This window comes from Neolamprologus multifasciatus, chromosome 16, assembly GCF_963576455.1.
Source record: "Neolamprologus multifasciatus chromosome 16, fNeoMul1.2, whole genome shotgun sequence".
In the NCBI taxonomy this organism is placed as follows: domain Eukaryota; kingdom Metazoa; phylum Chordata; class Actinopteri; order Cichliformes; family Cichlidae; genus Neolamprologus; species Neolamprologus multifasciatus.
In genome coordinates, this window is record NC_140454.1 from 35072520 (window position 1) to 35090309 (window position 17790).

The following is a 17790-nucleotide window of genomic DNA, read 5'->3' on the forward strand; positions in this document are numbered from 1 at the left end:
GGTTTGTGTAGCCAATGAGACTTTCTAGACTATCAACATTAAGCAGAATGTAAACATTATTATTAGCAACATACCAACTGCATCCTTAGCAGTGATTGCACGTGAAGCCTTGCTTGGGTTGCTGATGCCAATTTCATTCACCGCCTTCACTCTGTATTGGTATTCGTGAAGTGGAAGGAGTCCAGTAACTGTGAAACGAGTTCCAGGAATTGGATCCTTGTTGACAGGAGACCACTTAACAGCATGCTCCTCTCTCTTCTCCAACAGATATCCTGTGATTGGCTTTCCACCATCTTTCTCTGGCTCTGACCACTGAACAGTCATCTCCTCCTTGGCAATCTTGACGACCTCTGGTGCTTCTGGAGCACCAGGTACACTGAACTGCGTTCCAGCAACAATACCTTCACTCTGTACTGCTGGTCCAGAGCCCATCTTATTCTCGGCTCTAACTCTGAACATATACCCATTACCCTCAATAAGACGAGTTACCTTCGCTTTGTTGGTGATGACGGCATTGGAGTGAACAGACCAGACTCCCCTCTTGGTCTCACATTTCTCAATTATGTAGTTGTAGATATCACAGCCACCATCATCCTCTGGGATTTCCCAGGCCAGGTGACACCTGTCATTAGTGATACCGGATATCTTGAGATCCCTGATGGGGCCAGGTCTATCCAGTACAATGACCTTGGCATGAGCAGAGCATGTTCCTGCATTGTTGGAGGCAGTAACAATATATTTGCCACTGTCAGTGCGCCTTGCTCCAGTAATCAGAAGTTTAGAGAAGTCTGCACCACTTTCGATTTGAAGCCTGGGGCCCTTCTTAATCTCCTCTGTGCTTTCATCCCTGGTCCATTTGATATCAGGCTGGGGTTTGCCCGTCACTGTTGCCTCTATAGGAATGGAGCCTCCTGCTTTCACTATAAGGGTTCCATCCAATTTAATCTTGATCTCAGGGATCACTAACTGTTCCTTAACCATGACTTCAGCTGTGGTAACCCAGTTGCTTTCACCGCCCTCATTCTTAGTCTGAACTCTGAACTGGTAGATCTGGTTTTCGATACATCTGTCGGCCATGAAGTAAGTCTCCTTGATGGCACCCTTGTGAAGCCTCTCCCACTCATCAGCCTCCTTTGGTTTCTTTTCAATATGATAACCCAGATTACGGCTACCACCATCATAATCTGGCTTCCTCCACTTGAGGAAGCAGAAGGTCTTGCCTATCTCAGATATATGGAAGTCAATGGGTTCACCAGGTTTCTCAATGGGATCAACTGCCAATACAGGTGTCTTGGTCTCAGTGGGTGGACCAGTACCAATCTTGTTCTCTGCGCTGACCCGGAAGAAATATTCACAACTTTCTGTAAGAGGAGCCTTTATCAGACGCTTAGTGCAGTCATTGGAAACCACTGTCCATCCTCGCTGGCTGGGCTGACGACATTCAATAATGTACTGCGTGATCTCAGTTCCTCCATTGTCTTCAGGGTTCTCCCAGGAAACCATGCAGGATTTCTTGGTCACATAAGCCACTTTTATATTCTGGCAAGCTCCCGGTGTGTCTAGGACATTGACAAGAATGGTAGCCTGTGCCTGCCCGCTGCTGTTCTTAGCCACAATAGCATATTTACCATAGTCTGATCTGACTGCATCGTCTATGATGAGTTCACACAGTGGGTAGTTGTTGTTCATCTGTGTGCGCTTATCCCTGGGCAAAGCTCTGGCATCCTTGGTCCAAGTGATCTCTGGATCGGGTCTGCCTTTGACTCTAGTGATCAAACTGATAATCTGACCTGCTCTGACTGTCACAGAGTCACGGCATGACACATCAACAACAACTTCAGGTGGTACCAGGATGTCCTTTGCCAAGATAGTCTGAGGTAGCTCCCTGGGTTCACTGTCTCCAACCTTATTGGTGGCTCTGACGCGGAGTCTGTACTCTAGTCCTTCAACGAGGCCTGGAACTCTATAGGCACACATCTTGACAAGGTCTTTGTTGATTCTGTCCCACTGGGCAGTTCCTGACTTCTGAGCCTCAATTACATACCCCAGAATGGGACTACCTCCATCTCTTGTAGGCTTGGTCCAACAGATGTCAGCATGGGACTTACTCCAGTCTTTCAGTTTAAGATTACCAGGGGGGCCAGGTTTGGTGATGGCTCGGGTGGCCTTGATGGGATCAGAGGTAAGCGAGGGCTCACTGATACCAGCAATGTTTTCTGCAAATACTCTGAACTCATAAGTGTTCCCTTCAAATAAGCCAGAGACTCTATATCTGAGGTCGAGAACAGGTGTTTTATTGACACGGATCCACTTTCCTGTCATTTCTCTGCGTTCAACCACATAACCACTGACAGGACTTCCTCCATCATAGTCAGGCAGGCTCCATGACACTGTTACAGCATTCTCTGTTATATCAGAACATTCTGGTAGGCCTGGTGGGCCAGGAGGGTTAAACATGTGTTTGGCAATAGTTGGAGGACTCTCAAGTGGGGCACCAATACCAATCTTGTTCTCAGCACGCACACGGACAATGTACTCACGGCCTTTCTCTAGTCTGGACACCTTGGCTCTGGTCACTGTGCCACTGGAGCTAACCACAGACCAAGGCTCCCATGGTTTTTTCACATCCTTCTTTTCCACCACATAGTTGGTGATAGGTGTTCCACCATCATCCTTTGGGGCTCTCCATTGGATCATCATGTAATCAGGGGTGACTTCCAAAATATTAATAGGTCCAATGGGTGGACCTGGAAGATCCAGGACGGTCACATGAAGGGCAACAGTTTTGCTGCCTGCAGGATTTGACACAGTGAGTATATACTCTCCAGTGTCTGCTCTCTGGCTCTCAGGGATACTTAGGGTGGTTGTGGATTCAGCTGACTGAATGTGATGGCGGCCCTCAGATGTGATCTCTTTGCCATCAGTCATCCATTTGGCAGTGGGAAGAGGGATGCCCACCATCTTGGCTGGAAGAGCAATAGCGGTGCCAGCTTTGACAATGAGACCCTCAATAAGCTTTACATCAACTTCAATAGTAGGTGGCACTGAAAGAGGGTAACAGAGCAGAAATATTATAATTATTTCAGGAGAATGTTGAGCATTTACAATACAGCAAAGTTATGTTTCTTACATGTTTTCTCCTGACATGTGACAGGGACACTGGTGTCGGGACGGCTCACGCCAATGGCGTTCTGCGCTTTGACCCTGAAGCGGTAAGTCTTGCCCTCCTCCAGACCTGTGACATGGGTGTGATTGTTGCTTACAGTCTTGAAGGTGACCCAGTCAGTCTGACCCTCTTCTTGGTGCTCCACAATGAAGCCAGTAATATCACTTCCGCCGGTGCGGTCAGGCCACTCCCATGCCAACCAAACCTCTGTCTTATCTGCATCAGTATGGTGCAGGTTCTTGGGTGGGCCAGGAGGATCTAAAGTATCCAGGAAATAAGAAATTAATTGCTTTTTATTGATGGGATTCAAATGTATAAATTTACAGTTACACTTTCAAAGCTTCACATTATTCCAGTTTTATTTATTTAGCGCCAAAAACAACATTTGCCTCAAGACACTTTTTATTGTAAGATAAAGACCCTACAATAATGACATGGCATACAACTATCAATTTACCAAAATAGCTGAAGAATCACTATTTAAAAGTGTGTCAAATTAGACCACGTCACACAGTAATGACTTTCACTTACAGAGAGGATCGACAGCCTTGATGGGTGTTTTGGTCACTACATAATCACTCCTGCCAAACTGGTTCTCTGCAGCTACCCTGAACAAATACTGGATTCCTTCCATCAGGTACAGGGCCATCAGACTCAGTTTCTTATTGGCCACAGCAACAGGTACCCACTGCTCAGCAGCCACGTTCTTCTTCTGCACGATGTAATGAGAGATGACGGCACCGCCGTTGTCCTCTGGAGCCTTCCACGTGAGGTAGGCGGACTCACTGGTCACATCAGAGATTACCAAGTTCCTGGGAGGAGAAGGCTTGTCTAGCGGAAACAAACGTTTGTGGTCAAGTAAAACTCAAATATGATCTGAACTCAATAATTCATCGTATTAACAGAAAGTGAATTTACTCAGCACAAGCACAGCAACGGTTGCTGTCTTCTTTCCAGCAGCATTCTCAACAGCGATGGTGTAGTTGCCAGAGTCTGCACGGACGCACTTCGGGATGAAGACTTTGCTGCCAGTGGCAGTAACAGCGACGGTGATGTGAGCAGGAACGTCTGCATCATTCTTCTTCCAGCTGACTGTGGGCGTCGGCACACCTTTGATGGTGGCACTCAGGGTGATGTCAGTGCCCAGCATGGCCAGGTGGTCACGTGCCATGTTGGCATCCAGCAGCAACTCTGGTTCCTCTGTGGAGGCAAATGGAAAAAAGTTTACAGAATTTAGTAAATGTAGGGGGAAAAGGGCAGAAAGCCCTGGCAGCTAAGCAAAAATGCATTCAAATGATAAATCTTTAATACAAATAAAAATATTGTAACATAATTTGTTTATTTTGCACATTTCCATATGTTTCTGTATTTAAAGAATATGTTGTTCAAAAAACTTAAAATACAGAAAAAAAACAAGTGCAACTGATTCTATTACCAAGCCTGTCATGGACTTTAATGGTGTCCTTGACATAAGCAGGATCTGATTTGCCAGCAGCATTGACAGTGAAGATCCTGAATTTGTACTCGTGTTCATCAGCCAGCCCTGTCACCACATAGTGGAGGTCAGGGCACTGCTCTGGGGTTTCGTTGGCTTGCATCCACTCCACGGCACCAGGCTTCTGGTACTCCACAAGGTATCCAAAGATTCGTCCCCTCCCGTCGTGGCGTGGCATCTTCCACTTCAGGCTGACGGAGTCCTTGGTCTTATCATAGGCCTCGGGGGTCACAGGAGGACTGGGGAGCACTGTGAGCAAAAAAACAAAAAATCTGAAACGCTTTCTTAATCCTAGCAGCAAAGATGGGCACCTAAAATATTCGTAACTTTATGGCAGGGACCTTTTATGCACAAGGAACACCTGAGTATAGTACTGTTTTTACAAATATTTAATGTCTTTGACAAACTAACCAATAGGGTCTTTGGCAAGTATGGGCTTGGAGGGGACACTGGGATCTCCAGGTCCGAGCTCATTCTCAGCCATCACCCTGAATTCATACTCGCAGCCCTCCACTAGATCCTGGACTCGATACTGAGTGGCTGGGTACAGTGGGTCTCTGGTGACCCTGGACCACCTCTTGGCTGTGGTCTCTTTTTTCTCCAGGATGTAGTTGGTGATGGGCTTTCCACCATCACGAGGTCGGTTCCACAGCACTAGAGCATTGGTGCCATACACCTCCCTGACTGTTGGCATTTCAGGGGCTTCGGGGACTCCTGCAGGAAGGCAGCAAGAGCAAACAGACACATAGGGAACGACATTTGGTAACTTTGAGCATACCAGTTATTTGCAGATCATTTATCATTTTTCTTTTACTGAGAGTGTTTTTTTGGTAAATTCTTCATACGTCTTCCAGTTAAAAAGAACTTATTTTTTCTCACTGGTAATTTGACACCTTAAACTGGAACAGCAAAAAAATAGCACTCCATGAACGTACTGAAGAGATCTTTGGCTTTCATCTCCTCAGATTCCAGAGGGTCGCTGATACCGTACATGTTCTCAGCACAGATTCTCATTATATACTCCCTGCCCTCTGTCAGCTTGGGGATCTGAGAAGAAACAACAACATGTAAGCATCTCTCAACTGCAGCAAACCTTTAACAGCACCTCTGAACATCTTGTAGAGCCACATCAGCCTACTTTGCATGTGGTCTTGGTGGTGGCAGATGTTACTGTGGTCCAGGTTTCTCTGTTGATGTCTCTTTTCTCAATTATGTAATTAGAGACATCAACACCACCACTGTCCAAAGGAGGCTTCCAGGAGATCACCATGTATTCCCTGTGAACCTCCTCAAACACCACTGGGCCAACAGGAGGAGTCGGGCGGTCTGGAGGGCAGAAAGAAAAAAGAGAAATGAGTTCTCTGTTGTGTGATCACGCACTTCCTGCATTATTTAGAAAGCTTGTATTTCAGTCTGCTTGAAAGCAGTAAATGTAAAATAAACCAGTCATTTAGCTGCTACGTCTCTTTGAGATCTGTGTTGACGTACCAACAACCGTGATGTTGCAGACTCCCTTCCTGGATCCGGTACTGTTCTCTACAATGACCACGTATCTGCCGCTGTGTTCACGCTCTGCCTTCATCAGGCCCAGCGACATGGTGGTTAGCGTGTTCTTGAACATGATGTGTTTGTCAGCTTTCAGCTCCTTGTCGTCACGATACCACGTGATGGATGGAGGTGGTTTACCAGTATAGCGGCCCTGCAGCAGGCAGCTCTCCCCCACACGGATGATGATCTTATCGCGGAAATCCAGCTCAATGGTGGGCGGCTCTGTGAAAACGGAAAGCATCATTTTTAATATTTAATACATTTAGGATGATCTCGGCATTTCTGTTTTCTATTTTTGCCTTACTGGGAGTAAGAAACCACACTGGCATGTCTGATAAAAAAAAAGTAATTTTATTCAAAGTACTTTTTTTTGTTTGTTGTTCCTTATTGTTGTCATTTTTTCTAATGGATATTTTCTAATACGAGTGATGTTGACCCTTGAATTGTCACTGCTTTCAGTAATAATGGTTATACTTAGACTATACTGTTTTTTTTCACTGCTTCTCCATTTTGGTTTAGTGTTAACATGGTGCAATATGTTGTGTTGCTATTCATCTCAGGTTGTGTTTACCTAATTTAAAGACCCACTAAGAACATTTTATTATGTAATGTGAAACTGTACAACTTTTATTCTGACTGTATTTTTGGAGCAAACTGTGTAACCTGATGAAGACAATCTGTGAATCTAGAAATGAAATTTCAATTCAATATTATTTTTATATTAATATATTTATTTATAACAGTTTGCTCAAGTTCCTTTATATTGTATATGACAAAGAAGACAGAGAAAACCGCAGTGGCCTCTCACAGAGATCTTCTGACATGATGTTCCTCATGTTTTTCATTTTTATTTTTTGTTGATGACACTGGCATGTTTTACTGAACCCTGTTCGCTGCCAATAATAATCCAGTTCTAATATGGACAACCGCTTACCTAGCTCGTCCTTGCAGGTGACTGGTTTGGTGCAGAAAGATGGTTTGCTGGGGCCAACCTCATTGACAGCAATGACCCTAAACTCATAGGTGTCACCCTCCCTGAGGCCATCGTAGGTGTATTTCCTGTCCATCAGGTTCTCCTTGGTCAGTCTAGTGAATTTGTCTTTGCCAATCATGCGTGCTTCCAGGATATACATAGTGATCTCTGAGCCACCGTCATACTTGGGCGCCTTCCAAGCGATGCTGATCAAATCTTTGGTGACCTTGGTGACTTCCACCTCCTCTGGACGGTCTGGAACACCTACAGAACAAACATACAAACATTCTTCACATCTGAAGACAGGAACCCGCTTAGTGATTTCAATTTCTACTCTTGGTTGGATCAGATAACCTTCTTCATTTCTTTACTGCAGTAAGACCTCTAGTGTCCAATGGCCACTATGTTTGTTTAATTAAACTCACTGATGGGTTCCTTGACGACAATCTCAGCTGCAGTCTCCAGAAAGGGTCCAATACCGATGGCATTCTCTGCAGCTACTCTGAAGAAGTAGGCCTTTCCAGGTGTGAGGTCATGAGCCACAGCGTTCTGTCTGCTGGCGGTGTAGGACAGCGACGTCCAGGCTTTGTGCTCAGCCTCACGTTTCTCAATAATGAAGTTGCTTATAGGTGAGCCGCCATCATTCTCAGGGAAGTACCAGTTGATTTTGCAGGAGTCATTGCTCAGGTTCTCTGCAACTACGGGGATGCGTACTGGCCCGGGAACATCTGAGAAGGACACAATCAAACGTAATAAATACATATTTACAATTTCTGTGGGTTTTAAATGTGCAACAATTCCATTTTAATGAAAACAGTGTGTTACCCAGAACTTCCACTGTGATCTTCTTTGTCTTCTCTCCTCCAGCATTTTTGGCGGTCAGTGTGTACACACCAAGGTGTTTCCTAGTGCAAGGTTTGATGACAAGAGATGAGCTGATGGCCGTGGTCTCCACTTTAGCCTCAGGAGGCAGTGCAGCTCCATCTCTACTCCAGGTGACATCGGGGGATGGCTGGCCTGACACGTAGGCAATGATTCGGATCACGCCGCCAGCGTGGACCACTATTCTTTCTTTCACCGAGGCATCCAAGTCAACCTCAGGCGCAACTGGAAGGAAGAAACTCAGCAGTCTATTCCAAAAGGACTCCATATAGGTCTTTTAAGTCATTGCTGGGAGAATTTTGACTAAATTTGCAGACCGACTTACCGATTCTGTCATTCACCTCGAGAACCTCTGGGACTTCTCCTGGCTCACCATTGCCAGCAGCATTGAAGGCAATCACTCTGAACCTGTATTTACCACCAGTCTTCAGACCAGTGATCACAAACCGGGTGCCACGGATTTCCGTGTCCTTGGCCTAAAAGACATGAAAATGGAGTGGATCTAACAGGCAGATGAATGTTTAAATGGTTTATTCTAATAACACACTAAGGCTTTGTGCTTTGTGAGAAGTTGCGGTTTATTCATGTTGGGTTGGGACCTCATGAAATGATTTGGCTTCTTTTGTTTGCTAAGTTTAGCCTCATCATAGATGTGCCAGTCAATGAAGTTATCAGATGTTTGCTTTGTAGAACTGTATTACCTTGACCCAGGCTTCAGTGCCCTCCTCTTTGTGCTCCACCCAATAACCAATGATCTTGGAGCCTCCATCCTTCAGAGGAGGAATCCACTCCAGGTCCACTGTAGACTTTGTCCAGTCAGAAACCTTTGGGGTTGGAGGAGATGGCGGCGCTACAGGAGGAGACAGAGGGGGTTAATATTGTGTCCTTAAAACCTGTATGAATTCTAGTGATTTCAGAGTGTAATTCTTACTGATAGGGTCTCTGGCAAAGATGGGGTCAGTGGGAGGGCTAGCAAGTCCAGGCCCTGCGGCATTGATGGCAGAGACTCGGAATAGATACTCGGATCCCTCAATGAGTCCGCTCACCACAAACGACTCGCCCAGGCCCATGGGACGGATCGGGTCGCGGGTGACACGGGTCCAGCGTTTGCCAGTTGTTTCCTTGCGTTCCAGCCAGTAGCCAGTGATCGGGGACCCCCCATCGTCCTCAGGTTCTTCCCAGTTAACGGTCATGGAGTCCATGGTTACGCTGGTAACTGTCGGCTTTTCAACCTGACCAGGTGCAGCTGCAGGCGCGCAGACACATAGCATCAAAGGTTAGAGGATTAGAAGACCTGATGCAGGTCGTACCCCTTCATCTTTTACATTTTGATCCTCACTTTCACTTTTAAATAAGAACATTTGATTTGATAGTTGTTGTTAAAATCTCACAGCTATTATTGTGCTGATGGTTAAGAATGACTAACAGATGGATTACTGCTTGGTGTCATCCTCTATTACGAAGCCCTCCTGCTGTCTTTTAGCATAACAATGCAACAGAAGATGTGAGAAGAATTATATTATTGCATGCTGTATATGAAGCTTCCTTAAACGTGACTGACTTTAAATCGACCCATTAATGGTTTCAGAGCTTTGTTTGCTGCTGAGAGTCAGATGGTTAAACTCACTGTAGAGATCTCGGGCCACCTCGGGCTCACTGTCCAATGGCTCTCCGACTCCATACTTGTTCTGTGCCATAATGCGGAACACGTACTCATGTCCCGTCATCAAGTTCTCCACTGTCCAGATCCGCTCTTTCGGCTCACTGGTGACAGGCACCCAAGTCTTTCTGTTGGCCACCTGCCTCCAGATGACGTAGTTTGTGACTTTGGAGCCACCATCGTCCTTCGGCGGCAGCCAGGAAAGCGTGATCTTCTCAGCTCCAATCTCCTCAAACTTAATGGGAGCAGAGGGAGGACCGGGGCGGCCTGCAGGCACACAAAATCAAGACTCAAATAATGCTGTGGAAATTATTCTGGTGAACGATGACTAATTCCAGCAATTTACTCCACCACACCGACTATCATGAAAAGAAATAATTAATATGAAAGTTAAAATAAAACATGAGATATTTTAGATATGTTTGCAGTGTGTTTTGTGATTGTACCGAGCACGTTGAGCCTCATCTCCTTGGAGGCCTTGCCAAGGCTGTTGGAAGCCACCAGCGTGTACAGGCCTGTGTCGCGACGTTTGCCCTGCTGGATGAGCAGCGTGCAGCTGTCGTCCGAAACAATCTTATTTATATGCTCGTCGTACTGAACCTCCACCTTGGCGTCGGACTTGTGGGGCGGGGCCTTGTACCAGGTGAGTGTAGGGAATGGACAGCCACGAATTTGGGCCACAATGCTAATGTCGGAGCCCTGCTCCACCTCCATGAACTCCTTCAGCTCGATGGATGGAGCACCTGGAGGACGAAATAAAGGATTTGACAGTTATTTGCTTTTTAATTGCATTTTTGGCAGCTTGTCTTTCTAGGTGGAAATCTAACACTGACGAAAGTAAATATGGGCAATACTCAAGGTAATGTCCATAAAATATTGTGCTTTGTTTATTTTATGAAAGGTATTGATAGTCATTACATAGTGCTGTTGGGACACTGCAACTTGAGGTTAAAAAGGACATAATTTACAAACAGAACATCCAGCTCTGCATCCATCACATTTCACAGGTTAGCAGCCACAAAATGACAAATATGACTAAAGCGCTGAAGTGTACTGTGACTACACAGTGTAACTGTGCATATGTGCAGAGGTGCACGTTATGTAGGGTCTAAAGTGACAATAAAAGGAGCGCTGAGATTACTGTTGAACGGACTCAATACTGAACTGAAACTCTGATACTGCAGCTCCACTGCCCATTTTATTAAATTTCTCTTACAGCTCTGGTCCTGGATGATGATTGGTCCAGCAGTAGTTGAAGGTCGGCTGGGTCCGACTTCATTGTAAGCCATCACCCTGAACTCATACTCATCTCCCTCTGTAAGGTCCTCCACTTTAAAGCTGGTGGTGTCCACATCTCTCCTGTTGCACCTGGATGTAGCACAACATGGAGTTACAGCCAAAGCCAACACAACAGCAGCTCGAAAAGGTAAAGATGAGTCTCTATTGGCTCACAAAGAAAAAAGAATCTTCCAGATTTTTAACAGATTTAGGTCTGTAGTCAGAAAGTCAGAGTAACCACATGTACCACATGTTCTCAGTCTCAGTAGAAACCAAGAGAGCAGATGGCTGAAGGTTTACCTCCTCCAGGACTCCTTCTGGGTGCCACTGCTGTCCCAGCAGAGGAGATCAACGCTGTAGTGGGTCACAGGTGAACCACCATCGTTCTTTGGAGCCTTCCAGGTCAGAGTTACTGTGCCCTTCCTGACGCTCTGGATCTTCAACCTTGTTGGAGGATCGGGAGGATCTGGAGACATTACAGACTGGTGTCAGATCACAAACAGCCATGATGCACATAACACTTGTTTCATCAGGAGTAATGCTGCTGCTGATAAATGTCATTTCTGTCATGATTTGATCAAATTCAGGATATACCGTTTTCTTCTACGATACAGTGCTCAAGATTTATGTTCTTGATTTCAGCTGTGTCTGAAAAGTTAGTCTTGTTATCACATAACTAGTGTGTGGGTTCAAATTGAGTTAGAGTCAGTCTACAGCAGGGGTGTCAAACTCAAATACACAGTGGGCCAAAATTCAAAACTGGAACAAAGTCGCGGGCGAACGTTAATATTTATTCCTCCAGATATGAGAATGAATCTTTTCTCATGGACTCAAACAAGTTTGCTGAAAAACTGAATATGGAACAAGCAAAGCTTAATCCTAAACAACATATATATTAGCTGTATAATACCAGCAGGCCAGCTCTGATAGTAATTTGGTGTGGCTTTGCGGGCCAAATGTAATTAGGCTGCGGGCCAAATTTGGACCGCGGGCCAGAGTTTGACACCTATGGTCTACACTATAAAATCAAATGACAGTGTACAGAAGCAATTTTACTTTGTTCAGCAACACTTTGTTAGATGTTTGTTAAGGTCACATTGCTGTGAATAGTGCGCTTTTTCTGTGTATGTATGACAGTATCATCTGCACATGCTCTGAACATCACGATACAAAAGTAGAAAACAGATAAGATAGTTTGGTTGATGTTGGATTTGCACATGTGTAAAAAGGGTAAGGTATTATGCTCTACTAAAGGTTTCTGTGTATAAAATAGAAAAAAATGTAATAACATCTGTTTAGATGAGCCAGAGCAGGAAACAATAGATGAGACAATAAAAATCGAACGTACGGATTGGATCTCTGGCCTTGGTCCTTTCAATGCTTGCGATGTAGGGGCCAAAGCCAAAGCGGTTCTCAGCACGTACACGGAAAAGGTACTCCTGGCCTTCATTCAGATCTGGCACCACCAGAGACTGAGCAGTGCAGGCTGGGTTTACCTGGAAGAACAAGCTCAGCGTCAAATACATGGGAGCAGAACGGTGTATAGCTTAATGCACGTTATTCTGCAGGCTGTACCTTGGTCCATGCTTTTCCCTCTGCTGTTTTCTTTTCAATAAAGTAGCTCTTAACCCTCTCTCCTCCATCACACTCTGGGGGTTTCCAGGTGAGTCTGCATGTTCCCCTGGTCACGTCACTAATCTTCAGGTCTCTGGGCGGTCCGGGCAGGTCTGCAGGGTAACAATCAATCAAAGACAGAGAGACTCAATGTTTTTTGGCATATTTTAAACTGCTAATTGGACATAATTAACTTAATTAACATATCCTTCTTTAATTTGTATATTTACTTCTATTGCAGTCATTACACACTTTGTAGCACCCTGCCCGGTGCGTCAGTCTGAAAAGCCTTACCGAGGACGTTGACTCTGACTTTGACCACTCTGTGTCCAGCAGGGCTCTCTGCGTTGATGATGTATCTGCCACTGTGGTTGAGTTTGCAGGCTGGGATCACAATCACTGAGGTTGTGTCGGTGGAGTGGATCTGCGACAAGAATTTCACCCTCTCCTTAACACATTCAGCACTAACTGGGCTGAGCCATAATTCAGATTGCAAACCATAAAAACAGTCAACGTTTTGTCTTCTAAGATTATCAGGGCTGAATAATCTTTCAAACCCTTCTTTAGAGGAATGAGTTGAATATACTTTAAAATATTAAAATATGTCATTTGGAAAGAATATGTGGACGTCTGACCTCTGAGTCAATTGGCAGAGTGTGTAGCTCGTTCTTTTTCTCAGTCTCAGCCGTCCCATCGAAAGTCCAGGTGACTTTGGGGACAGGTCGGCCGGTGATGGTGGCAAGAATCTTAATGGTCGTTCCTGCTCTACAGTTTAGCAGGTCGCGAGCAGTCACATCGAGAGTCACCGTTGGCTCAACTGGAGAGAAAAAACATCGGAGGAAAAAATGCCTTCCTTGAGTTCATGACACACACTGTTTGATCCTGTCCTTAATGTAAGCTTTGCTTTTAAATCGGTATTGAATTATGCTGCACAAATCAGAACGAGAATATTAAAACTCTGGTGAAAGTGAAACCATGTCTGTTATGTCCAGGTGTGTATTAAACAGAGGTTCTTATCTGTGTTTGTATCTCTTACTCAGGATGTCCTGGACCAGGATGTCACCAGTCCTAGCCGGCTCTGAGTTTCCAGCAGAGTTCACCGCGTAAATCCTGAACTTGCACTTCTTGCCTTCCTTCAGGTCAGGTACAGTGATTTCAGTGGAGGGGTGGAGCTTATCAGCAGGATTCACTCTCCTCCAATCAGGAGAGCCCTCCTCATGAACCTCAATAATGTAACCCTTGATTGGGCTCCCGCCATCTTTGTCCGGTGGGGTCCAGCTTAGAGTGACGCTGTTCTTGGTCTTGTCTTTAATTTCAGGATTTCCAGGTATGCTTGGGGGGTCTAAGGAAGTAGAAGGGAGGGGTCAGGCTGTCTAACTTGACTCTTTTATTTTACCTAATAATCCAATGTGCACATTTTGAAGCTGAAGTGCTGTCTATCACCTAGAATGGTTTCGTGTGAGTTACCTAGTTTTGGAGATTTTAGCTGTTGGTGTGTCTGCCGTCGTTATTACAGAATGAAAAGCGAACTTTGGTTTTACTCATCATCTAAATTAGAGCTAAAAAAAAACCCTCAAAAATTTAAAGCAGTGTTTTTATCCAAATCTCTGTCTTCCAGTCTAAATCTGAATCATGGATTAACAGAGCTGGTCTGGGGTCACTTACTGCATGGATCCACAGCAAAGCGGCACTCTGTGGCCTCGCTGGGCGGTCCAACACCAGCAGCATTGCTGGCTGAAATCCTGAATTTGTACTCTGTTCCTTCTATGAGCTTCAGCACGGTGTACTGCAGGCCTTTCACTGCCGGTTTGGTGACTGGAGCTCGGTTGACACGACCCCAGTACACAGCACCACGTTCCCTCTTCTCCAGCCAATATCCCTGGATGGTTGAACCACCGTTGTCCAGAGGGGGATCCCAGGTCACGGTCATTGTGGTCGCTGTAGCAGCAATAATTTTTGGATTACGTGGAGGTCCAGGAAGACCAAATGGATCCCGCAGCTGGACTTTCTCTGAGTCGCAGCCATCACTGACGCCATATTTGTTTTCAGCTTTGATCCTGAACTGGTAGCTACCATTCAAGTCCAGTTTGTACACCTGAAGAAGCAGGACACATTTTATTAAGGCATTAAGGACGAATAGCTGTTTGTGGAGGACGATTGTGATAATAATAACATTTCTAATAAAAACAAACAGAAACGTTTCTTATTTGATTACTGAAATAGTTTTTAATGTTTTGACTTGTGTGTTTGTCTGTAGACAAACTGCTTTTATCGTTAATACAACAAAATGATTCATTATTATTCCTTTTGAATAAGTCTGTGTAGCATCCATGCTCTGCAGCCAAGTCTTACCCCATATCTCCTGTCAACGAGGTTGATGGTCAGAACATCAAAGTCAGACTTCTTCTTGCTTGCATCTCTGCGCTCAACAATGTAGTTAGTGATCTCGCTTCCTCCATTGTCTTCTGGAGCGTCCCAGGTCAGGTAGCACGAGTCTGCTTTGATGTCTGAGACCACGATGTTCCGTGGAGGAAGAGGACGGTCTGAAAATGCAGAGTTAAATTCATGTACAGCTCAGCAATTCGGGATGAAAAATAATGTTTAAATACTGCATATTTAACGTGAAACATTGAAAAAGATGCCGTGTTAAACACAAGCCATTAAAATTACACAAAATTTTAGGTTTTACCGAGGATCTCGACTTTGATGACCTGCTGAGCTTTCCCGTAGCAGTTTTCAGCAACCAGCTTGTAGCTGCCTTTGTCCTGCCTCATGGTTTCTGGGATGGCAATCTTCGTCCTTATGGTTGTCCGGTCCACCTGAAGATAAAACAACTTCACTTGTTGAGGATTTAACTATTTCTAAAATCCAGAGTGCGAAGGGTCAGAGATCAGTTCATCCTCTGTAAAGCAGGATTTTGCTTTTATATTAACTGTGCCAATGATGAAACAGTAAAAAATGTTCTCCATTGCTCCAACATTCAACCAAATTACATGACAGATAGATATAAATGAACAACAGTGTGGCTTAAATCCATTCGTCAGACAAAAACATGAATAAGTAAATAAATCTGGGAACTTCTTCCTGTGAAACCAGTAGCTCCACCGAATACCATAAAATTAAAACCAGTTCTGACCTCCTCAGTCTCCATCGTCATCTTCTCCTCATCGGTCTTCTCGATCACGACGTCATCCTTCATCCACTGCAGTGTCGGCAGAGGAAGTCCCCTCACTTCTGCTGGGATGTCGATGGCGGCGCCTTTCCTCACATTGATGGCGTTGCTCTTGATGAATTTCAAGATTGTAATGCTGGGAGCAACTTTGGCCAACAAAATTGGGAAATTGTGTCAAATCTTTATCAGCCTGACAAAGTAAAGCATCATCACAACCTTTAGGCCCTTTCACATCAGACATGGCATGTGTTGCACTGACTGCTAACTAAAGCCAAGGGCCCAAAATGTGTGGGGCCTCTGCTTGGAAGTCTGTTTTTTGCAGCTGCTCTACGTGTATAAACGTGCCTGCTTATCATTTCAAAACATCTCGTTGATTTGATATCCTCTACGAGAGTTCGTGTTGTATTATGCTCATAAAACATGTATCACTTATTCATAAAGAAGAAAGCTTTGTAACTATCCCGACTAGTGAAGAGTGTGTCCTTTCCACAGCACTGCTTTCCTCCTGAGGTCCGCAGAGCTGTTGAAGGCTTAAAGGCTCGAAACACGCACAGAATCTTTTCCTTCATATTGTGGTTGAACTTTGCGCAGCTATACGCTTTATTTCTATTGGTTTTGCCAAGGTATGTGAATGTGATAGGGCCTTAAGACTTTGAACATACTCTCATCATCCTGGATGTTGACGGTGATTTTTTTGGATGGATCTCCTTCTCCAACCTCGTTCACGGCTTTGACACGGAAGTCATACTCCTGGTCCTCCGACAGGTTCTCAATGGTTCCACAGCACTCAGGGAAGATCTTGCGGTTGGCCACTTCAAACTCGGTGCTGTCAGACCTCATCTTCTCCACATAGTATCCTCCGATGGGGCTGCCGCCATCAGTGCGAGGAGGCTGCCAGGCCAGAGTGATGGTGTTCTTGCTTCTGTTGGTGTAGTGCAGTTTCTCTGGGGCAGATGGTGTACCTGCAACATTTTGAAAGAATTTAGCCATCACTGAAAAAATTGGATCATCAGGCCACTGAATTTTTCATCAGGCTTAATTAATGCCCTAAAGTGTGAGCTGCAGCAGCATCAAGACATATTTGGTAAGCTCACCTTTTGGATCCTCAGCTAAGATGGGACCCAGGTCTGCTGGAAGTCCATCACCATACTTGTTCCTGGCAATGACTCTGAAATCATACTGCTCGCCAGCCAGCAGGCCTTGGACATCACACTTGCAGGATGCAGTCTCAATGGGCTGGCGGAAGAGCTTCATATTGGCATCCTTCTTCAGCACCTCATAACCAATGATATCGCTGCCACCATTATCCACGGGGTCAGACCAGGTGAGGACGATGTTCTTCTTGGTAACTGTAACAGTCTTCAAGTCAACCACCGGCCCGGGAACATCTGCAGGAACCAGTAAAAATATGTGAACAAAACAGTTTTTATCACATAATTTAGATTTCAACAGTAAAGTCTGATCTGAAGTCGGTTCTATCGTTCCCTTCAAAGACCACAACGTGCTTCTGGATTGCAAAAGAAGAAAATGCACATTTGTGTTCAAAAAGCGAGTTTATTAGTCCTAAAATGACTGAATTTATGTAACACGAACCCATAACATCCACTCTTGTCTCGGCGGTCTTGCTCCCGCTGCTGTTGGTGCCGGTGATCTGGTACTTCCCGTGATCTGCCCTCACAGCCTTCTTGATGAACAACGTACTGTTCTTCCCCACGGTCTCCACAATCATCCTCTCTTTGTCGATTTCAGCCTCATCTTTGGCCCATTTTACCTCCGGCTGGGGTCGACCACGGACCACAGCAGGAAGCCTCAGAGACTCGCCAGCCCTAATCATGACGCCGTTCTTCACAGAGTCATCGAAATCCACAACAGGAGATTCTGCAGGACACAAGCCGTTAATCAGAACTGGAAAGCCATCTGTTTTGTGAGGCACAGTTATAAACACTGTCCCACATTAAAAATGCACATGTAAAAGTGCGTCCTGCCCCTGCAATAGAACTTC

The 17790-nt window shown here is 45.1% G+C and overlaps 1 protein-coding gene across 11 annotated transcripts in view; it reads right to left on the reverse strand.

The window, feature by feature from the left end:
- Nucleotides 1–17790, reverse strand: part of LOC146501191 (titin-like) — a 171660-nt gene that overhangs the window by 57652 nt on the left and 96218 nt on the right. For all 11 annotated transcript variants that reach the window (XM_085135574.1, XM_085135573.1, XM_085135571.1 and 8 more), the window contains 31 exons: nucleotides 17382–17666; nucleotides 16883–17176; nucleotides 16451–16750; nucleotides 15753–15934; nucleotides 15306–15435; nucleotides 14969–15159; nucleotides 14282–14711; nucleotides 13653–13958; nucleotides 13252–13433; nucleotides 12911–13040; nucleotides 12578–12729; nucleotides 12351–12498; nucleotides 11303–11468; nucleotides 10941–11092; nucleotides 10171–10467; nucleotides 9692–9991; nucleotides 8996–9310; nucleotides 8766–8914; nucleotides 8390–8540; nucleotides 8008–8289; nucleotides 7608–7910; nucleotides 7144–7446; nucleotides 6150–6431; nucleotides 5800–5987; nucleotides 5597–5708; nucleotides 5073–5375; nucleotides 4602–4910; nucleotides 4085–4366; nucleotides 3698–3997; nucleotides 3131–3424; nucleotides 75–3044 (listed from right to left, as the gene is read on the reverse strand). In XM_085135574.1, the coding sequence (XP_084991700.1) occupies nucleotides 75–3044; nucleotides 3131–3424; nucleotides 3698–3997; nucleotides 4085–4366; nucleotides 4602–4910; nucleotides 5073–5375; nucleotides 5597–5708; nucleotides 5800–5987; nucleotides 6150–6431; nucleotides 7144–7446; nucleotides 7608–7910; nucleotides 8008–8289; nucleotides 8390–8540; nucleotides 8766–8914; nucleotides 8996–9310; nucleotides 9692–9991; nucleotides 10171–10467; nucleotides 10941–11092; nucleotides 11303–11468; nucleotides 12351–12498; nucleotides 12578–12729; nucleotides 12911–13040; nucleotides 13252–13433; nucleotides 13653–13958; nucleotides 14282–14711; nucleotides 14969–15159; nucleotides 15306–15435; nucleotides 15753–15934; nucleotides 16451–16750; nucleotides 16883–17176; nucleotides 17382–17666 (10188 nt within the window). The remainder of the gene's footprint in view (nucleotides 1–74; nucleotides 3045–3130; nucleotides 3425–3697; nucleotides 3998–4084; nucleotides 4367–4601; nucleotides 4911–5072; nucleotides 5376–5596; nucleotides 5709–5799; nucleotides 5988–6149; nucleotides 6432–7143; nucleotides 7447–7607; nucleotides 7911–8007; nucleotides 8290–8389; nucleotides 8541–8765; nucleotides 8915–8995; nucleotides 9311–9691; nucleotides 9992–10170; nucleotides 10468–10940; nucleotides 11093–11302; nucleotides 11469–12350; nucleotides 12499–12577; nucleotides 12730–12910; nucleotides 13041–13251; nucleotides 13434–13652; nucleotides 13959–14281; nucleotides 14712–14968; nucleotides 15160–15305; nucleotides 15436–15752; nucleotides 15935–16450; nucleotides 16751–16882; nucleotides 17177–17381; nucleotides 17667–17790) is intronic.